The following is a 22870-nucleotide window of genomic DNA, read 5'->3' on the forward strand; positions in this document are numbered from 1 at the left end:
ATTAAATATTAAAAAAAATATCTTTCTTCATTATTATTTATTTAAAAAGAGAAAAAAATAGTATAACGTAAAGAAAACAACATAATGAATTATAAAATATTCAATGCTCTTTTTTTAACATAAATAGCAATTAAAGGCAAAATACAAATAACAAGATTAAATTAATTTTATTTTTAATTAATGTGTTATGTAAATAGTGTGCAGTAAAATATGTTTAACTTAAAACATTGAATTTGGTATTGAAGTAAATTACAATTAACTGGTGGTAGAAGAGCGACACTGTAAGTGGAAGTTAATTTCTCAACATATTCATATAATATATCTTTGTCTTACATATATTTATATAAAATTTTGTTTAAGGCACGTGTTAGGTGGTACTATTTTAATACCATTTTAAACATCGGCTAAGCTTTTTCAGTGCAATTGCTGTACCGAATATGTGGTCCCAAAACTGACAGCTGATCCCAAAACCTAAAAAAAAATTTGACATAAAATAAAAATCCATTATATAAATATGAAAATATGTTTAAATTTTCCAAAGTTTAATTATGGCTAATTTAGGTTTGTATAACACCTTGAATTATACATAAGTTCAAGATAATTCGTTTATCATAACCTATTCAATTATTTACAAAATAAAAATAATGTTGAGAATATTTCATTATTTACATTTATTTATTGATTAATCTATAATTAAGTACTTTTTAGGTTCATACTTTAGGCTTAATGGTATCACACTTTTTTTTATGACAAAATATATATTTAGTTATTAAACTAGGATAATATGAAAGATTTTTAGATGTAGTTACAAATACTATACTCACCGCTTTCATGATGTGCAAAGTGATGTTGGTTGTGATATCTTTTCATAGTATAGAGATACGTGCCTTCTCTGGGACAACCGTAATGTAAATAGAAATGTATCAAATCATATGTTACATAGCCTGTAAATATAGTATTATATTAACTCATACAAATGAAATATTTGATAGTTACAAGAACCTGCAAAAGTTGATAATTTAAATACAATTTGGGTATTTAACTTGACCTAAATTACAAAAATTATTTAAATATTGAGCATAATCTGGGACAAAAATTAGTAACTATTTTATTAATACCCGAAGTATAAACCGGGCGGTCGATTATACAAATATTCTTATTAAATGTAACACATTTAACAAAAAATTGGTTAAGATGATAACAAATAAAACTTAATATATCAGTAAAAAATATTTATACTTTGAAGAATTTCTGATAAAATTATTTAAAATTACATTACAAAAATATTAGTTTTGAAATCCCTGATGAAAAATTGTATAATAAATCCATTTCCGAGTTTCTTTTATTTTACACGGATAATGTGAATACGATTTGGGATAATTGAATAGTCCATTCGTGTCATTCAGGAACAGAATCAATTCGATTTTAATTAGCCATATTAGCCATTTTTCACTATTAATTTAAAGAATTTTTAAGATATAAAAATAAATACTATGGGTCTTATTTAAGTTGATTATTATAATTAACTTTTTTTCAAGATATTTTATAGCATGTAATTTAGATAGTTAAAACATAGCTAATAAAAAAGGATGAATTATAAATATCGCTCTTAATCTTAAAATGTTTAATTTTTATAAAACTGTAGGTGCTTAAAGTTTAAGCATAGAAATTAATAAGTTCAGAAACGCTCATTTTTCAGAATTTTTTCTACTACTCTAAAATAGTACTCATAATAAATTTATTATTACTCACCTGCTATCATACCGGCCAGTACCATTGGCGCCATCCAATGTGGAAATAACATTAGGTAAATACCATAAGCAAATGATATAAGTACAGCTGCTGGTACCGGAGGAAATAATAACCTTCGATCATCAAATGGCACCTTATAATAAAATAAATTAGTTCAATAATATTTTATTAGATTTATAAAATGTATAAATGATCAGTTGAAACATCATATTGAAATAATAAACAAGGCTAGGACTTAAATAACTTAAGAAACATTGAAAATCTTCTATAAATTTACAGCCTATGATGCATTTTGGTAATATTGTGTCGTATCACGCCAATTGCATGGCATATACGTATTACATTATATATTATAATGTAATTGATAATTATCAATGAAAAATTTATAATTTGTATTTTATATTACTTGTAAACAAACAAATAACTTTTATAACATGTACACTATTCAACATAATTTCTTATTATATATATATATATATATATGTCAATTTATTCATTGTTAAATATCCTATCTCAATATAATAATTATGTAATGTATAATTAGATACAATAAACTAAAAAGATCACTAAAAGCGCGCTGACAACAATATCCCTGGATTGGGGATATTATCACACACTATAAAAAACACTGAAATCCTTTCAGACACCAGTTCGCTTTTGCCGAATTCAAATAAGAAAACAATTGTTAGCTATGACCCCGTGTTGTTATGGACTATCTTTTTATGCGTCTTGTTTACATACATACGAAAAAAATTTGTTTTGACTTATTATTTCGTGACGAATTTGATACCTCTATATATGAGAAGGACTATCGGATTGTCTTTAATTTACAATTCATTGTAGCAAAAAAAGGAGTAAGTAAATTTATGTTATCCAAATTATTTAGAGTTAATAAATCTGAGTAGAGGATGACAAAGCAATAGATCATTAAATAAGATATTAAATTAATATCTTAAAGTGATAATTTTGACTGGTTGGTTAAAATATTATACATAATCACGTTATATGGTATTCGTGAACTGGCTCCGCCGTTTGGTTGTCTTTGAGGTAGGACATTAGAAACTAACCAGACAAAAATTTATTACACCTCAATTAGAGGTATTGCTTCTATTATTTGTATATTTACTTGTCTTTGTCGTTATAAACCCTCAAACCACATGACTCCGATAGAACCACAACATCAGGTTCTCACCATATACAGCCCATTCCGATTTTTGTCATTATAATATTTTTATTTTGTTATTTAAATTATAACAATTGTTTTAGTGGCCAAATAAAAAGTTTCCATTAAATATGTACATGTTTATATTAGATATAAGCGAAAATGTATGAAATATTTAAAACGGCTATTAAAAAAATGAGCGACTCAGCACTTTAACCAACTAAAAGTTTTTAGATTGTATTTTTTATTTTACTCTATAAAGATTAAAAAGAATGTTAATAGTTAAAAAATGAATTTTCTTTTAAATCTACATGTTTTAATTTTATTATTTTAAAAATATATCAGTCAACCTCTAATAAGTTTCACATTAAAATAGTACAAAAAAAATGTTGTTTATAATATTTGATATTTTAAATATCTCAAGTATTAAAAATGACTAAAAGAAAACTTCCTAAAAAAGTAGTTCTACCTGTTTTCTTATTTTTTAAATAATATCCTAAATATATATTTTTTTAATAAAATCTATAAAATTGAAAAATAATTATTAAGTATTTAATTTAGGTATAAGTTATTACAGTGAAAATTATTTATGAAAATTAATTATTATTTTAAATAAAATGTTGATTAAATTGATTAAATTAAAATAGTTGGTTTTTAATGTTAAATAAAGAGATCCCTAAATGAAATGATTAAACTACAAGTATATTTACATTTATTAATTATTTAAGAAACCGAATCAATTGGTACACCTCATAAATACTAACTAATCACCATGCAAAGATCGTTTATTTTAATGCTGATGACTCAACCCATTGGTATTCTATCGATAACATGATTTTTATTAATATAATTAAATTCAGCGTAATGCATGATCTTTTACACAGCAAATAACTTTTTTTTTATAAGAAAATTTGCTTATCATATCATATATTTATACATAATGAAAAAATTATTAATTATTTAATAAATTATGAAGATACAAGTTTGATTATCCTTTACTAAGTTGGTTGTCAGGGATCCTCCAATAAAATAATTATATGACATAAAAAAAACAATGTATGTACTATTAATTTTGAATAATTTAATAATTGATTTGGTAGTTGGACTCTTTGATTATAATTAAAGGACCAAGTACAATAATCCCATTTTTTTGAGTAGTCTAGTAATCAGATCAAAATGAATTAAAAAATTAATGTTCTATTAGAAAATTTAAAACGTGAATTAAAAAAAAAGTATAGATAAGTTAGTCATTGAATTGAACCTTTTTATTTTAATAATTTCAACTTAACCTTAAAAATAAGTCTATTATAGATTTAGTTTTAAAAGGTGCGTTTTATATATTTGGCCTTGAAGAATTTTTGTTTAAAATTAATAGATTATTAGCATCGACGCGTAGCTAGGAAGCTAATGATTTTACTTTGTCGTGTTTCTTTTTATACCGCTCTTACTGGATCAATTTTATTCAACAAAATGTCTAATGATCACAATACATTTCTGGTTGAATGTATTAGCAGTAATTTTTGAAAAATTATCCTTAGTCCCAGTAATAATGAGAAATATCCCAAAAGTATACAATAGTCATAAAACAATTAATTTTGATTTTTAAAATTTTTAGCTTCGATTCGAAGCTGAGAAGGTATTGATTTTAGTATGATGTGTTTTTTTTTTATTATTTATTTATTTACTTAAAACTGCTATAACTTTTTTAAAAATAACCAAGTCAATATACTTTTTTTTTTATAAATGCATGATGTCTTTACCTGTTATTTGATATATTTTTTTTATAAATTTAACCCTTTACCTGCCCACATGCATATTTGGAAATCAAAATTAAAAAACCTACCTTTTATAGACATACCTATAATTAATGATAATATAATGTACTTAAGATGAAAAAAGAAAAATTATCCGAATTTATTGATGCAAATAATCATACTATTTTCAAAATATGTCCAATTTTGTAATATTTAGTATAGTAACGGAATACTTTCATAATTCTAAATTATATCATATTAAAGCTTATTAAATATATTATATGATTAAAAAAATAAAACACCCTCTAAAGTCTAAAACCATGTAATTTTTGATAGATATATTAATTTTCTTTTTATATGTTTTAAAACGTGCATCAAAGTGTTTTACGACAGTAATTTTAATATTTGTCAGATATCAATCAATACTAATATAAAAAAAAACACCTCAAATCCACTTTACTAGATCGCTACTGTACTTTATTTACTTTAATTGAATTGAATGAATTCAAACTTATTGAATACCTTATATATTTATCAAAGTTACATCAAATGCCAAATAGTAAATGGGTATACTCCGTATTCTCTATTAGTAATATGATGACAGACATATATTTATATATTATAAAACATTGATTGTGTACATAGTTTAATTATGTTCACTACTTCAAATTAATTCATTTTTGTCACCAATTATTACACACATTGTGTAGTTAAGAAAGAAAGAATAGCGCAAATAAGCCAATAAAATAGAAAATGAGATGACTATAATAGCCATAAAAGATGAATCGTGATTAGAATATATTTAGTGTTATAATTTTAAAATCCGTGACCAAGTTCAAATTGTCACAGTACCTGTTAATAAACAGTACATGATAAATTTTAATGAGTACACGTTTCTCGCAAAAAAAAAAAAAATTTAACTACCACATTCTTAATTATTAGTTAATTTCATAGTTTAATAGCATTTAAAATAGTTAAAAATTATATATTTAATTTAAAAAAGTGTTTTAGTACATTATCTTTTTTGTGCAAATACTGCCGAAGTTAAACAAGAAATGTTACTTTTGGGTAATAATTTTCTATTTCATTTTTGTTATGCCTATACTTTAGGACATATAGTATAAGCATATATGAGGAGGAGTTAAGCATCCTCATTTACAAAATAATTATATAAGCTATTTATTTATAATTAAAAAAAATTTCCACAAAGGATAATAAATTTTTAAACTGCATCACAAATATTGAAAATAACGTTTAGGTCTTATTCAAGGATGTAAATGATATATTTTTAGAAAACAATAAAAATGAAAATTAAGTAGCCATTGTTAATTGTATACTAAAAAAATTATAGGCCTAGTGAGAGCTAAGAAAAATTAATGACAAACACAAAAGAAAAAGTAATTAAAAAATTATTACCTTCTTAGTTTCCATCGTAGCTAAAATAACCTTTTACAAAATTTTAAGATTTACGCAATTTTTTTTATGAATAGCAATTATGTTGGTTTTTAATTACACATTAAAACAAAAAAATAACAGTTTCATAATTATCTATTTAATTTTCATATTTTTAATATTTCATAACCAAAATAAGCTAAATAAAAAAATTATAATAAAAAGTTCAAATTAATTTTCTGATAAATAAATAAGTATTATCAAGTGTAATACTATCAAATATAAAAGCCTAACAAAAAGATTAAACTTGCTATTAAAATTTTGCACGATTCTTTTATAACATATTTGGCGAGTTTCAAGAAAAAACAATTATTCTTATCTTTTTCTGAGTGTTAATTATTAATTAGCAATTATCTCAGAAACTAGATACGATGGAAGAAATCTGAAATCAAATTTGTAATCAGTAGCAAAATTCACATGGAATCCATCTAAATAATGTAAACCGCAGATTTTTTTTTTTGTCCTTGTTATCCTTAATGCTAAAATATTTAATATAGCTAATAAACATAATATTTATAACAATGGCTGTAATCTGCAAAAAGACGTAGTGGCTAAATCCCTGTCATTAACGCTTTTAGAACTCCCATAAATTACTGAATTTTGGATAGCATGACATTACGATAAGGTATAGTATATAAGGTATAGTAATAATAATTAGCGCAATTTACGCAATTTCAAGTACTAAAATTGCGAATTTAACGTAGTATTACGTAGATTTTTATAATTATTACTCATTAGGTTTTATGAATTTCATAAAATGACTATAAAACATGTTTGGGTTTAGTTATGCTCAATTCTTGTTAATATAAATATATAATATAAAAAGTATTTTAAAATGAATAATAAAACAATACCTTATGATGTAGTCCATGAATGCCAAAATGTAATGTAATAAGTAGTGGCGAGTTATCAGGCGGTTGTAGATGAAATAGCCAGCGATGAATAGTATATTCTATAAGTGGCCAAAGAAGAAGACCTAATACAGTAGAATACACGACGCATGTTCCTAACGATAAGTAATCTGCAAAAAATATTTGAAACAAAATAAAATAAAATTAACATAATATTATTAATAAAAAGTTTTTAAAGTTTTTTTTATTAATTTCTAATAAGCAATTTATAAAGAATAAATATATATATATATATATAATAATATATAATATATATAGTATAGAAGTAAAAAAAAAAATGTCGTAAGACAGACATTTTCTCATTTCAGCAACATCATACTTCGAAAAATGATGTTTCTGAGTTGTATCCATTTTCAGAAACCCTAAAGAAAAAGTATAGCTCAGCAATTTATTATCTAAACTCTATATTTAGCTGTTTGAATGCTGATTGAACTAATTATATTTAATACATATTAATGCACTTCAAATTTTTGAAATTACTCTTCTGAAAGAGAGTGAAATGTAGCAAATGTCAAGTTTGTTTCAACCATTAAACCACAAGTTTTAAAAATTATAAAATTGATGGGTACAATTATTAACACTCCTAAACTTATAAAACTTAAACTTAACGATAAAAAATGTCAAGCTTCTACTTAATATAAGTTAATCATAATATATGATGTAATTACTAAAAAATTTCAACTGTTTATAATAAGAGAATATTCTTATTTTGGAATCATTTTTTTTTATGAAGTCTTACAAGCCCCTCACCTATTGTTTTGTAGAAATAATAGGATGCTCTTCAATAATTTTATCAGTTTGTACTAATAAAAGATTGGTTTCTAATTGGAACTAAAACAATATTAATAATGTCCATAATTAAAATAATAAGATTGGTAGGTTTTGATTTGTAAGCTTGTGTACGGAGTGTGCTGACAGTGTTTAGGGTCAACTGGAAATTTTTAAGGAACATAGTATAATTTGTCTAACAATGCATATAACTTTGATATGATATTGAGCGGGAGAGGAGTAGCCTTATATGCAAAGTTTCTCCCAGGTTACTCTTAAGTAGAGACGTTGTTCAAGTATTAACGCATTAATACTTTTAAGGTTCGAGAAAGGGCATATTTAAAATTTACAATATACTATGAAGATTTTTTTTTATCCATTTTCAGCTAATTATAATCATAAAAATTCAATAAGTATTTTTATATCATGTTATGGTCAATAAGAGTACAGTGCACGCGTTCCTCTAAAATACGTGACTGAGCTCAGCTGAAAATTTAAGTCGTAAAAATGCCTATGATCAAACATAAGTTTTACTAAGAAATTAATTCATATTTAGTAAAAAAATGAGCTTAATATATTATAACCTATTTATGATACGTTTAATTTCATTAAAAATTAATTAAAATACTATACTATAAGGACTTTTATAGAAGATTTCAAGTTAAATTTTTGTTCTTTAATATTATTTTAATACCGAAGATCATACTTCTTTGTTACGAATAAATTTACAACCAATTTCGTATTTTGTGGTTTGTTATATGAGAACTTATTGTCATATTATTAAATAGGAATAATGAATAAGAATTCAGATTTCAAAGAAAATAAAATTTATTTGAACTTCGTTACTTTCTCTTATTTAAGGAGAACAACCATTATCTTATTTTTAGATATAATTTCTTGATGCAATGATGCTCTACTCGTTAACTAGTAGGCTAACTATAAATTAATATAAATGCAATACAAAAATAATTATAATAGGATTTTTAATTTGTTTTTAAAATTGTATAAAAACAAAAAAAATATTTCTTTGTGTTTTAATGAAGTTCAAATTGTCTCGTTTTGTCATAATATTTCTTCATAAAGGGTTAAGTATGTTTTTATTGAGGCAAGTACTACTACTATATTGACCAGATATCAACATACGTATACTTATACACATTACAATAAAAAAATAATGACAGCCGCGTCGGCGTCTGTCGGGTTAGTGCCGTACGGCATTAGACGCGATCGATACTGCTACCACGGAAAGCAAAGGGGAAGTGTAAAGTGGATAGCGTATGAAAAGGGGTGTTGAAGTACGGTGGCCGGTTAACAGTATATTGTAGGCGACTTGGCGTCTGCCGCCATACGAACCGCCAGACAGGCGCCACGTCGAGACGCCAACAGAGCACTCCACGATTTCTTTCTAGTCTTACAGTGGGAAAAAGGCTAAACTATGTTGTCACCCCTGAAAATTTTCAAGTTAAATTGTACATTGACCGGAGGTAGCAATGGTATTTCGTTTCATTAATTAAATATAGTGCAAATATGGATTTATTAAAGTAAAAATATTCTTTTAGACATTTATGAGAATAATATCTTAAGCATTGGTTACTAATTTTATAATTAGGTGTATGTATATGAAGGCTAAATGCTTAAAATTGGCGTATTTATATAAAAATATGCGCATCTGTATATTTTTAAACGAACGTAAAAAAAGAGAAATTGAGAGGGGATAACAAAACCTGTTGAACCTGTTAAATGGAATACGCCATCAAAACATGTTTGAATAATATTAAAAAATAACACAAAACATTGAGTTATTTATAATATTTGAAGAATTTCTACGTTCAATCGTAAAGTGATATAAAAATAAACATTGCGAAGGGAGGAAAATGAACAGGTTTTTTTAACCTAAACAAATTAATGGGTCATAAAATAAATGTTAAAAAACAGTTTAAAACCCCTAAATTCATTTTTTATTTTATAAAACATAAAAAATATACTTAATCTCACACATTTCAATTTCCTATTTAATAAATAAATTAAGTTTATTAAATTAAGCACGACCCAGAATAATTTGGAAACTCGTATATTATGAGTTTAAATATTATTCGCAAGAGTATAAGGTTGTAGATGACGTTTTTCATCGATTGGTTTTTGAACTACGTAGATGTGATTATTTTATAACGAATTATATATTAAGTTACAAATTATATCAGAATAAATACAATCATATACAGAGTGTTTTAAGAGTAAGATAGGAAACGGTTTCTATTATTCTCATTATTTCAAGATCAATAACAAATATATACAGAGTAACTGATTTATCATTGACCACTAAATTTATCCTAAAATAATAATTCGAAAAAAATTGTTTTCATTTTCTTTAGTTTTTTCACGATATATAAGTGGTTAAAATATTTTTAGATTTATTCTTTATAAGGATTTAAACAAAAAATTTTAAACGGCTACATACATATTAAATTTGTTAAAACAATAGAAAGCAATAGGCCTACACGGCCACTGAAGTTGAAAATAAAACAACAGAAAATTATTTAACTAAAAAAATTACTGGTCGATAACAACCAGTACCTCAGAAGTTATTAACATATTTTAAATGTAAACTTGAGGTAAGGTTTGGGTTATCTTATTTTTATCATTGAACATTTCTCTGTCCTGCTACTTCTCTCACCTAAGTATAAAAATATTCACTACTCCTGAACTAATGTTTTAAAAATTATAATCCACCAGTAATTTCGTTAATTAGATCATTTTTAATAAATAATCCAGTTAAAACTGTTTGTTTCCATTAAGAAAATTAAGTTGTTTCCAAAAGATGGTGGAAAGGATATATTATAAATTCAACCATTTATAGTTAAAAAAATAAAAACAACTTAAATAAGCCAAAAAACGTTCTCAAAATTCTTCTTATTTTAGAAAAAATCTGATAAAATTGGTAAGAGATAAATAAAAAATTCAGTATTAATATATAAATTAAATAATATTAAAATATAAAATAAAAATTTTTTCGCAATTTTGAAAAGTAGCTAACGTATTGTTTACAAAATAAAAAAAAACAATTAAACTATAATAACATATTAAAAAAATAAAATCTTATAATTTTTCAATTAAGCTAATATTAATATTTACAATTTTAAAACGGAAATAAATAATTATATGAAAATAATAACATGATATTTTTATTTGGTTTCTTGTAGGTATGTTTTTTTTAATTTATCAATCGTGAAGTATTTTTTATGTTAACCTATTATAAAAGTATCAACTTTATATTTTCAAATGGCAACATTTATAATAACTTATTTATTTAATAGATAATGATCTACTTAAGAAAATTATTGGTCGATAACAACTTTTGGACCAGTATGTCGGTAGTTATTGATATTTTTATAATTAAGCGGATGGAAGAATATGACCGGTAAATGATAAGTGATAAAAATAACAATACACACGTCTCATCAACAGTCATCACTATAAAATGTTAATAGCTTCTAAATTACTGATTCAGATGTTGTTATTGAACAGTTTCTGATGAAATTAAATAAACTAGTTATAGACGTTGCGATTTGAAAATACAAAGCTGACACCATTATTGGGTATAACGGATGAAGATAATAAATATTTTATTATTGATAAATTAAAAAACCCAGCACAGGAGGGTCGCGGCACAGTGGTGAAGTGGTATAGTTGGGTCAAGTATAATGATATCTGTCAATGATTAAAATTACTATAAAAAAAAAACGCTTCGATGCAATCTTTAGATAGTGTTTAATTTAAAAAAAATTGGTGGATTATTACAAAAGCTACATGATCTGCTATTTCCTTATTAATATCCTGATTAAGATAAAGTATGTTGAATGAAAAAAGGATATAAATATTATTTCTCATAAAAAAAATTGTGTTGATCGTAACACTTTTCAATAAGTTTTATCATTATAAAGTTAAAAATGTAAAAAATAAAATCGAGAATTTTCACACAAAAAAAACATTTGGTAGCAATTTTCATCGTGAAGACAAAATAAAGTACGAAATTTTTTTTTCCCATGATAAAGTACATTACATTAGCTTTAATTTAAAAAATATGTATAAGTGTTAGACTTCTATATATATTTTAAAAGTTAAGTTGAAAAAGTAAAATTTTTGTGAAAAAGTTGTCACTTTGAATCCCCCCTGTGGGCTGGTAAAGGGTTAAATTTATAAAAAAAATATACTAAATGATAGGTAAAGACATCAAGCATCTATATTAAAAAAAAATTATATTGATTTATTCATTTTTGAAAAAGTTATGGCAGTTTTAAGTAAAAAAAATTGAAAAAATTTCGAAAATTAGCGATTTTTAAATGATAATATTTTTGGAGGTTTCCCCCATTTACGGGGAACGAGGGAAATTTTTTTAATTTTTGAGGGTAATTTCTTCGACTAAATACGATTTGTGATCTTTTGACGTATCATTAAAAGAAATCGGTTTGCAGAGAAATGTGAAAATGTGGTAACAGACACACACAAAAAAAAAAAACCCCATTATAGTAAAACCAATACCTTCTCAGCTTCGCATCGAAGCTAAAACATGTACCTAAAAATACAAAAAAAGAAATCTCACTGTTATTTTTAGTTTTTGAATAAGTGGTTTATGATAAACGAATCCCTCGTAAATATAAATTATTTACAAGAACTGGTGAGTTAAAAAAGGACATATTCAAAAAATTATGAAGGAAACACAAGAACTATATTAATTTAACACCTAAAAGTTATTAAATAAATTTGTAATCAAGCATTTTCAAAATTTTTTAAAATTTAGTTATTATAAGTTTTATTTAATTTATTTTTTAATATTTGTTACTTAGTAAAACCTTCTTTATGATAAAAAAAAAACATTTTTTTGTTGAGAATTTTTCAAGTCAATATTTTAATTTGATAATTATAATTGGACAAGTTTATTCTATCATTTAAAGATAAATCAAATAGGTATAACTACTATGTAAATCAAAATTATGTTTACGATTTGAATATTATTAATACTTATAAGATAGTATTTAAAAAATTATTTATAATTTTAATAATAATCAGTCAAAGTTCTGTAATTTAATTAGCAATTTTAATGTCAGAAACTCTGTTTTACGATAACCTTATAACAAGAAAAATTAACTTATGTATTAGAAATTATAATCTTTTACGTTTTACTGAATTTTTTATTTTTTGCATTCGTTGATTTACAAGTGAAATTAAAACATAAAATGACGTCATGACCTAAAAACGCTCGGTTGGCAATATCCCGTCTTCTTGAATTGAATGATTTGGCACTTATACACAAAACACACATAGTCGCCAATTTTTTTTTTATTACTTTTTTTAGTACAACTTCTATCTAAGTATCAGTAAATAAAAAGAACCTAAAGTATAAAAAAAGTTCAACATATCATTTTACAGAAAAAATGTTTTCAATAGAACAAGAAAGAAAACGCTTTTTTGTGCTTAACGAACTTAGTGTGCTCAGATTTAAAAATTTTTTTTTTTTCAACTAAAGTACTCAGTCACGAGACTCCGGTAAAATTATTGGCGAAGATAGGAAAGATTTTGCCACTCACCCACAAGCGTTTTAAAATTTTCACCAGACCTGCCCAATAACATAATAACAAAATATAATTACAATATTATTAATTATTGTGTATACGAAGGGCGTATTTAAGTGGGATATAGGCTATCCATTGAACCAGTGCAATCAATATTTTTTTTAAGTAATTTCTAAGAAATATGGCTCTAATGAACTTCTGTATGTATTCTGAATACGCCACAAATGAATACCTCAGTAACAAACGTCAATATCATACCTAATACATTTTTTATTTTTGAATTTTCCTGATTTTAATAATTAAAATGTAATATATTTTTGTTACACTAATTCTGATGTAATATAATTCCTGCAAAACTCTTTTACCGTATTCTTACCGGTATCAGTGGCTTACTTATAAAGACGGCCCAAAGAGACTTATGCGCCGAAGGTGTCTCGTAGTGCCCCAGCTAGGCGAAGCCTAGTCTTTAATAATTTATTAATAGACACTTAAAAATATCTAATAACACATACAAAAGTTACTAGAAAAATTAAATATAATCCAAAAACAATCCAATTAAATGTTTTACAATATTTCAACTGTGCATTTGAATCATCCAATTGCAAAAGTCCAAAAAATTAAGACGAATTTTTTTTAGGAATTTCGTCTTTTTGTAACCGAAAAACTCCGTACTTATAATCATGCGTAAAAACATTTTTAATAAAGTTGTAGTTACCATAAGTGGAAAATTGTTCGATAGAACTATTTGCTTGCGTATAACCCTTTAACCTTTGGTAACCGATATATATCAAACATAACATTACAGGAATCCAAACTGATGGCACCATATACCATGATGTAATGGTGAGCGATTCAATGAAATCAGAACCAAATAATCTCAGTCTTCTGTCTACAGGCGCTAACACCCATTCTTTATATTTTGGGCCTAATGATCCTACTTGCCAAAACATTGGTTTTTTCCAGTCAACAAGACTCTGAAATAAAAATTATAGAATCTTAAGTAATTACACCGAATATTTTCTTTTCATCTGTATTATACATATTGTAAATAAGTACATACATAATATGTATCTAACTATAATTCGTACAAATTATGTATGAATTATATATATTATTATATTAAATATAATAATAATTTTTAGTTTAAAACTCTTTCAGATTATGATTATACAGTCATTAAACTTAACATACTTATAAAACAAATATTTTTAAAATAAGTTTATTTTTAAGATTTATAAAATGGTTAGTAAACTATTTTTAGAATTTAACTTTTGGTCTCTATTACGGAGTATTATTTATGATAATGCTATATAGTATAATAGCGAAAAATAACAACAATTTAAAAGATTGCATACAGTTAATACAGTTTGATCAGTGAATAGGTTAATAAATGAGTCGTCCAGTTGCAAAAAGTTGTATGTATAAAAAAAAATTGTTATATATAATTTTACTTTTACCTGTCTATTTGTAAGTTAACTTGTCCTTTTTAAACTAAACGACTCAAATAATAGTTCTGTGGCTATTTTATAAAAGATATGTCACTTATAGCAATTGTTAAAGAAATCAAAGACAAATTAAAATTTTCAATTGTTTCTTATTATTGTCAATATTTTTGTAATACAAAAAGCAATCCTTTCCAGTAAAACTGACTAATAATTTTAAAACACTAAGCATCTTTAAAATTATATAAACATCTCAGTTTTGATAGACAATATGAAACTAATAATAATTTTGGGAAAATAAGAGCTAAAACTTGTAATTTCTCTTATTTACTTTTCTCAATTTTCAGATCATAAATTTTTATAAAATGAATTAAAAAGATGAACTATTCAGCAGTAAACTGATTAGTTATTGTCTCGTAAAAGTTAGTTTATATAATTAGTCTATAATAAGAATATAGAAAAAGTTAAATTAACATAGATAATTGAATGGTGTTAAGCCAAAAGCAATTATTTCACATTTAAGAATCTATTTCAAAACGTATTATATATAGTAAAATTTGACATGTTTATTGATATAACCATTAAGTTAGTTTTTGAAACATAATTTTAAAATGAAATACAATCGAATAATGGCTTGGTTGTAATTTTCAAAATGCATAATAAGACATTTACAAACTGCTTTTAGAAAAATTTCGTTGTAATATTATTTGCTTTTTGTATAATCTTATAAATTTCGAGTTAAAAAGGATAACAGTTGTATAGCAGGCAAGTTGTCGAAACTTTAAATGTCTTACTCATAGACTGTAATAAAAATTAGTAAGAATAACAAATAATTAGTACGTAGTGCTAACTATTTATTGTTTAACTACAAAGGTATGTGATTTTCACGTCTAAAGGAGTTACTTAAAAAGAAATACACATCAATAAAAATTCCTATCCTTTATATAAAAAATAAAAATATTTATTTGTATAACAAAATTTTTCTTTGTCAAGGACTATGTAACTAAATTTCCTTTTCCGTTATTATGTTATAACGATTACAAGTAATGCATGGCTGATTAATATGATCTCAATCTATAATACTACTACATTGACCATGACTTTAATAATGATAATGATGATTTCAGTAAAAATAATTGTACAGTGAATAAAAAAAATTATTCAAACTAAAAATATTAAATAACCGAAAATTTATATTAACGTGTTTCACAATTCTTTGCAATATATAGATCTCATGATACCAATTATTTGTATTTATTATGAGTCAGTAATTCTTACTCTTTAGCATAAATATGCAACAATTACATTTTTAAGCTAATTCAGGTTTGACCATATTACATAAATATATGAAGTGTTTTTTTCTTTCTCGCATTAGCAGGAGAAAAAGGTAGTGCCCGAGCACTACCTTTTACTTCTCTCTAATCAACGCTGTTTACCTACTGAGAAGGAAAAAATTGCATACGCCTTTGAAAGTGATTAACAAATTGTGCTATGTATGAGTAATTTTAATCTAATTGATATTGATAATTTTTTTAAAGTTTATAAAATCTTTTTAATTATATATTTTTCTAATATTCATATTTGTATAAGGATGCTCAATATTTCTAATATTTTGCTAAATTTACAAATTTTTTGGGGTGACTATTAAAAAAAAATTACTTTAATATTAAAAATGGAAATTTGCTTATACATATACTGCTAAATATTAAGTGATAAACATTTCCATAATTTTTCTTACAAATTCTAAAAATTTAATACAGATTGACTCTTATATGAAACTAATGTAGACTGAAATCTAACCGAGATTAAAATACATATTTCAAAATCTACTTCAGCAATTTTTAATTTTGCCCGATGGTAACTCTTGTGTTTGACAGCAAGATCTGGTACTATTTTGGTTAAGTTAGGGGTTCGCACTTAAAAACAAAATTGACATAGATTGTATTTTTTACTAAATTATTTTTCCCCTGGACTTAATAAACCTTTAAGTCAGACTTGGTTTAAGTTTCATAAATGGATGTATTGAGTGAGAGTCCTATATATTTTTTTAATATATTTTAAAAAGGATATTGAAAATGTACAATTACAATTAGTCTAAAATTAATTTTTTTTTTTATTTTTTTAATGATTGCTGTAAACAACTATGAAAAGAGGACCATAATTTAAAAAAACGAAATTTTTTCAGCAAAAACTGACAATGTCAATACAATAAAATATTAGTTTTTTTTATAAAATCTAAGGACTATATACAATTATATGTACATTATATACAACAATTACTTTTTAATTAGTTTTTTCCATAACTTTTTTTATCAAAAAAATACACATTTAAAATTAAAATTTGGAGTATTATTACTCAAAATTAAATTGTAGATAATAACATGTATTTGTAATATTTCATGGTTACTTCAAAAGCTAACAATGAAAGAGAAGGATTTTTAAGGGGTCAATACATTTAGTAACATATTTTTATTGATAAAAAACATTGATAAATGAATAACGTCATATTGCGTGTTATTAACTATTTTTTGCAAATATAAAATAATAATGGTTGATGACTGTAAAAAAAAAATTATGTGACATATGCTTCAAAAATATATTTTTATTTTATTTTCAATATATAATTACATTTTGCAATATATTATTAGGTTCTAAAACACCCATGGATTTTTATATTATTTAATATATTGTCATTCAAAAATAAATAAACAATAATTTATATACCAAAAAATATATATTGCTAAAAAAAGGCAAAATATATTTTCTAATATTTTTACTTTTAGAAAAATCTGATCTATCTATAATAAATCTGTTATTCATAAATCAGTAAATTTATTATACCAACATTTTTGATGTAATAAATTAAAAATATATCTAGCTAATTAATTTACAAATTATTTCTATGTTGTCTATAATAAGTAAAAAAATTAATGTCTGAGAACAAATGAATATAAAATTCTTAAATAGTGTAAAATTTTAAATTACCAAAAATAGAGAAGATACGAGAATATCTAACAAAGATTAAAATTAATTTAAAAATAATCTACAACGCAATTACAATAAATATAAATATTTCTAAAATAGAACAATTTCAATCCAAAATAACATAATTATACGTAAATAACATAAATCACTAAACACGGGGATGGATTTTACATTTAGTTTTATCTTCAACAATAACCTAACTTTGAAAGAGGACCAAGTTCCAATATTCTTTGTAAGGCAATATAAATAAAGGAGTAAATGAACGTAGAATAGCAGCTAATGAATTAAAGAAAAAGCAACTTGCCCATAATGTATATATTACAACTTTGATAGGCAGTCTTTTCAGGATGGAGGATGTTGAAACTTGGTCTTTTTTATAGTTAGATTTTTGTAGAGGACATCGTTATTATTATCACTATCATTGTTTTGTATCAATAGGAAGGGACTGTTAGGATCTAGTAAATAAGCCACTATGTACAATTCATAATATTTATTATACAATAATATATTCTTGAGGATTATAACATTTTGATTATCCCTCCCCCCCCAAAAAAAAATAAAGAAAAAGTTATTCTTATAGTAGAAGAATCTGAACGACATGGCCCATCAAAAAGTATATATTCCGCATTGTTACTAATTGTTTCGTTTATCAAAAAAAAAAAATTATATATTTGGCTAATACATGAGTATTTCGATATTTAATTTAATGATGAAAATAAACACGCACCAAATAACACGCGAAAAGTCTTGTTTCATACATCGTACAAATTAATGAATATCTGATATGCTAGGATCAATAATAGACGAGTGATTCAATCAAGTAATAAATATCGAAAGACAAAGAACACAATGAAGTTGAAAGTTTGAGAAATAAAAAATAATTCTAAATACAAAAAAACACAATATTCATCCCAATTTGTAAGAGTACTCACAAGAAAGATATTAAAATTTATAACGTAACAATTATATGAAATCCGGCGAACTTGTTTTTAACCGCAAGTATATTAAATGCACATGGATATGTATTTTTAGTTTAACGATTTTATTTATTATTTGAAGCGATTCGCGTGTATTTCAAACAACCGATACGTAGCAAACAAAAACAAAAATACAATCGCGTTTTCTCAAGAAATTGCCAAGGCTTCGTTGAAGTCTCAGAGACCTTAAGCAGTTAACAAATCAGTGTTTCTCTTCAGTGGCATTTTTTAGAAATTTGCAATAAGAGATGTTCGTATAACTTTCAGAACTTTACGTCTTCAAATTTAAAAAAGCTTTACCTATTTTCTTTTCCTAACTACCATAATTGTATGTTGATAGTATGGGAGAGTCTTGACTCTCATAAATACGCCAATACCCTTTTTAATACTATATTAGATAAAACATTTTTATGTATTTATTTGTGAAAAGAAATTACTATCCCACATATCAAGATAACCCTCTAAAAATTTGGGCCCTAGACAGCTGTCATGTCTACCTAAACTGAAATACGGCACTGTATGTCACATTAAGTTACTATGAAATTCTAACATAATAAGTATTATTAAACTTTTATAATTTTTTAAATAAAATTAAGAACAATTGGCTTCTAGTTTAGTAATGCATAACACTTTTATAATAATTACCAGTCGAAAAATGCTTATAAAAGTTCACCAATAATGATAACACAAAACGTTTAGTAATTCAAAAACCTCAAAGTCGAAAAATAATAACTCTCCAGCTTGAACTTATCAAGGTTATCCTGTAATATTATTAAACAATCTATTTTTTTTTTTTAACGACATTTTATGAATTTTATATAAATTTAGTAATATTGTATTTAATGACTCACAAAGTTGTATCAAATCTAGAATTTCACAATTCTAAAGTGTTAACTGATGTGACTTCAAATTTGTTCTAACCAATTTTTTTTGTTTTAACTCAAACATTTAATTAGAATATAAATATTTGAAATAGTCAATAGCTACATTAAATTTAAAACTACCATTACTTAAAATTATCTCAGAATATTCAAGTTATTAACATTAGATAAAATCTATAACATTTTATAACAAATAATTATAAAAATCAATTTAAGAGGCTTAGAAAATCTGATAAACATGATCTATTATGTTGATTATGAATAATATAATATAATTTGAACATTCAAATGAACATTTTTTCCCTTTTTAAATTCTAATACATTAAAATATAACATTTATAGCAATTAATTTTCTATATAAATAATAATAATGTATTAAAAATATTTAAACATTTTTTTCATGTGAAATTTCCTTATTTTCATTAATTAGTACATTTTTTACAAAAATAGAATGTGCTGAAAAAATCTATCAACAAATTAAAAATTTGTGTAAAATTAATTTAGTAAAAAATGATTGTGTTAAGTTCTAGTGTTTAAAGGTTCAATTTTGTATCTAGAGTAAACAACTCTCATAAGACTAATATTTCATACTAATATATACATTTCTCTATTTTGCAAATACTTAAGTAATTTATCTTCTAAATGGAATGGTATAGTTTAACTGATGACAACATAAATAATACCAAAATAGAAAATGATAAGATATGTTTTTGATTATTATGAATTTAATTATTAATAATTTAATTACTTAAATTTGCCACATACAAAAAAATGTTTTAAATACTAATATGTTTAAATTTTTATTTTTTACATAAAATAAAATTCTTTAATTAACTAAATTAAGAATAAGAAGTATAAATACAATTTAATAAGTTATCTTGTGGTATAGATATAAAACTTAGAGTGGTCAACTCTAAAACATGATTGATAAGTTAGTAACTAAAATAGTTTTAAACCTAAACAGATAATAAAAAAAAATTTTACATAAGCCAATTGTACTATTATTTTAATGACAGTATAAGTGCATAGAGCTAGATTGGGAAATTTTAATATATCAAGATTTCATACATATTCTAATAAAAATTAATCAAATCGTGCATTGTAGCCACGAATAATTGAATTTTTTTGTCTTATTTAATCTTAAAAGCTTCTCTATTTTAAGAATATAATTTTAATAGAACAACATTTTTCTTATTTATCCCAATTTATTTCAATACTTTATTATTATAATCTAATGATGTAAGGAATATATTTCTGATATATAGTCAAAAGAATACAGACTTTTAACAAACCATAATCATATCTAAAAAGTCATATTTAAAGAGACTAAAGAAATATATATTACATTGCAATTTCATAATATAAATATTATTCAACAATTTTAATTAAATATGGTAATTCTCCCATAAATCCAAACTTAATATGTATTTCCTCTATTTAACATTAAAAGTATTTTATCCAACTCAATAATACTAGATAGATCAGAGGCAGTAAAACCATCCTTTGCTACCACACTACACTCATCTATAAATAATATTCTAGAATACTATATCCAAAAAAAAAATCTATAAATCAAAGACTTTATCAGAACCTACATTATAATTCATAATAATACAATAAAATGTACACTACAAAAACAATATTTTATTCTAATAGTAAAATTATTATTTTTTAACATTTTAATATATTTATTAAATTCTTAAGACTAGTTTAATAATTTAATTCATTAAGTTGGTTTTTCATAATAAAACTATTAGTTTTTCAACACTTCAGAGATTGACATAACCTCTAGAGAGTAGATAATAACATATAATATTAAAGTAAAAATTAGTAAGTAATACAAAACTATACATACCTCTAGATCACCATTTTCTCTGATTTGCTGTCGTTCATTTTGTTCATCTACTCTATAATCTTTAAGCAGTTCAAATGCAGCAGCTGAATGATTTGTAACTTTTAAACGCTCAGTAACATCAATATTTTTAAGAGCAGCTAAAGTATTAGTACCACCAGGATGGAAGCGTAAAAAGTGCTCAATATTGTATTTCTTGCCTTCATGTTTCACCACAAACAATTCTGCTGACATTATGGAGTTCTGATCAACAGAGGTGGTAAAAACAAGAAACTCAAAAAGGTGTTAAGAGTTTACACACATCATACACAATTTATAAATCATGAAAATAAATCACTATTTTTCATAAAAATTTTAACACATAACCAATCAAGAATAAACAAAACCGGTTTTAATAGTATGTGTTGGAGACAGATCCGGCAAAATGAAAAAAAAAATGTGTAAGCGCATCCGTTCACTCTAAACACTCGAACAGACCCGCAACATAAAATATATTAATTAATAATACTGTCACAGGTATTAACAAGAATAATTTTATAAAGTTTATTCATAATTGTTTTAATTATTAAGTACTTTCATTATCGAATACTGTTACGTAACGACCGGTCGCGATCGTGGCTTGAACAACTTTATCACTGTTATCACAGAAACGATGCACTCGGACCCGCCCGAAAATATTTTAAGTACTACTTCTTTTTTTTACACTTTTATCACTGCTCCAAATCGTATGATGCGCGCGCACTTATTTAGTTTATCGTACAATTAAGTTTTTAGTTTGAAGTGTATCGAAAAAATATCTTAAAATAGTTAAATAGCTCAAAACTTAAAAATTTAGCCTATTTAATCATTTGTAACGTATCTAAAAGAAAATTGACTTGGCTAACTGAACCATTTGATTATGAGAAAAGTTGCCCGGCTCCTTTTATTTATTTACCATCTAGTACACAATTGCAACCAAAAATACCGCTCATCAATAGTAGCGCTTCTATAGGTTTTTGCTTTAAATGTAATGCCATCTATCGGTAAAGTTTATTTATCTTGATATTTCTTCATTATTTTTAATTTAAACAGATTCAAACTGATGGTCCTTATTTTATGGTATTAGTGACAGATTTTTAAAAATTTTCAGGGGATTTGGTTATAAAATTAAAGTTACTTAACAAATTTGTACTTAATTTTTATCTCAATATACTATTCTAGTCTAATTACTTCAAATGATTAAAAAATCTGTAATTCAATTTTCTTATTATCTTTATTTTTAGAGTTAATTAATAATTGTTAAATTAAATAAGAATTATAATTTATCTATACATAATGTATATTTTATTCCATGTATTAAGTAACTTTTGTCATGATTATGAAAA

The 22870-nt window shown here is 24.3% G+C and overlaps 1 protein-coding gene across 1 annotated transcript; it reads right to left on the reverse strand.

The window, feature by feature from the left end:
- Positions 1 to 148: 148 nt before the first annotated feature.
- On the reverse strand, positions 149 to 22404 carry LOC126907093 (fatty acid 2-hydroxylase). Its single transcript, XM_050688135.1, has 6 exons — positions 21510 to 22404; positions 14085 to 14343; positions 6975 to 7141; positions 1753 to 1885; positions 825 to 944; positions 149 to 471 (listed from the first exon to the last, which is right to left on the reverse strand). The coding sequence occupies exons 1-6, from the start codon at positions 21738 to 21740 to the stop codon at positions 383 to 385; spliced, it is 999 nt and encodes a 332-aa protein (XP_050544092.1). The 5' UTR covers positions 21741 to 22404; the 3' UTR covers positions 149 to 382.
- Between the last annotated feature and the right edge of the window lie 466 nt (positions 22405 to 22870).

The sequence above is a fragment of the Daktulosphaira vitifoliae genome, unplaced genomic scaffold, assembly GCF_025091365.1.
Source record: "Daktulosphaira vitifoliae isolate Bord-2020 unplaced genomic scaffold, ASM2509136v1 Scaffold_5, whole genome shotgun sequence".
NCBI lineage: Eukaryota > Metazoa > Arthropoda > Insecta > Hemiptera > Phylloxeridae > Daktulosphaira > Daktulosphaira vitifoliae.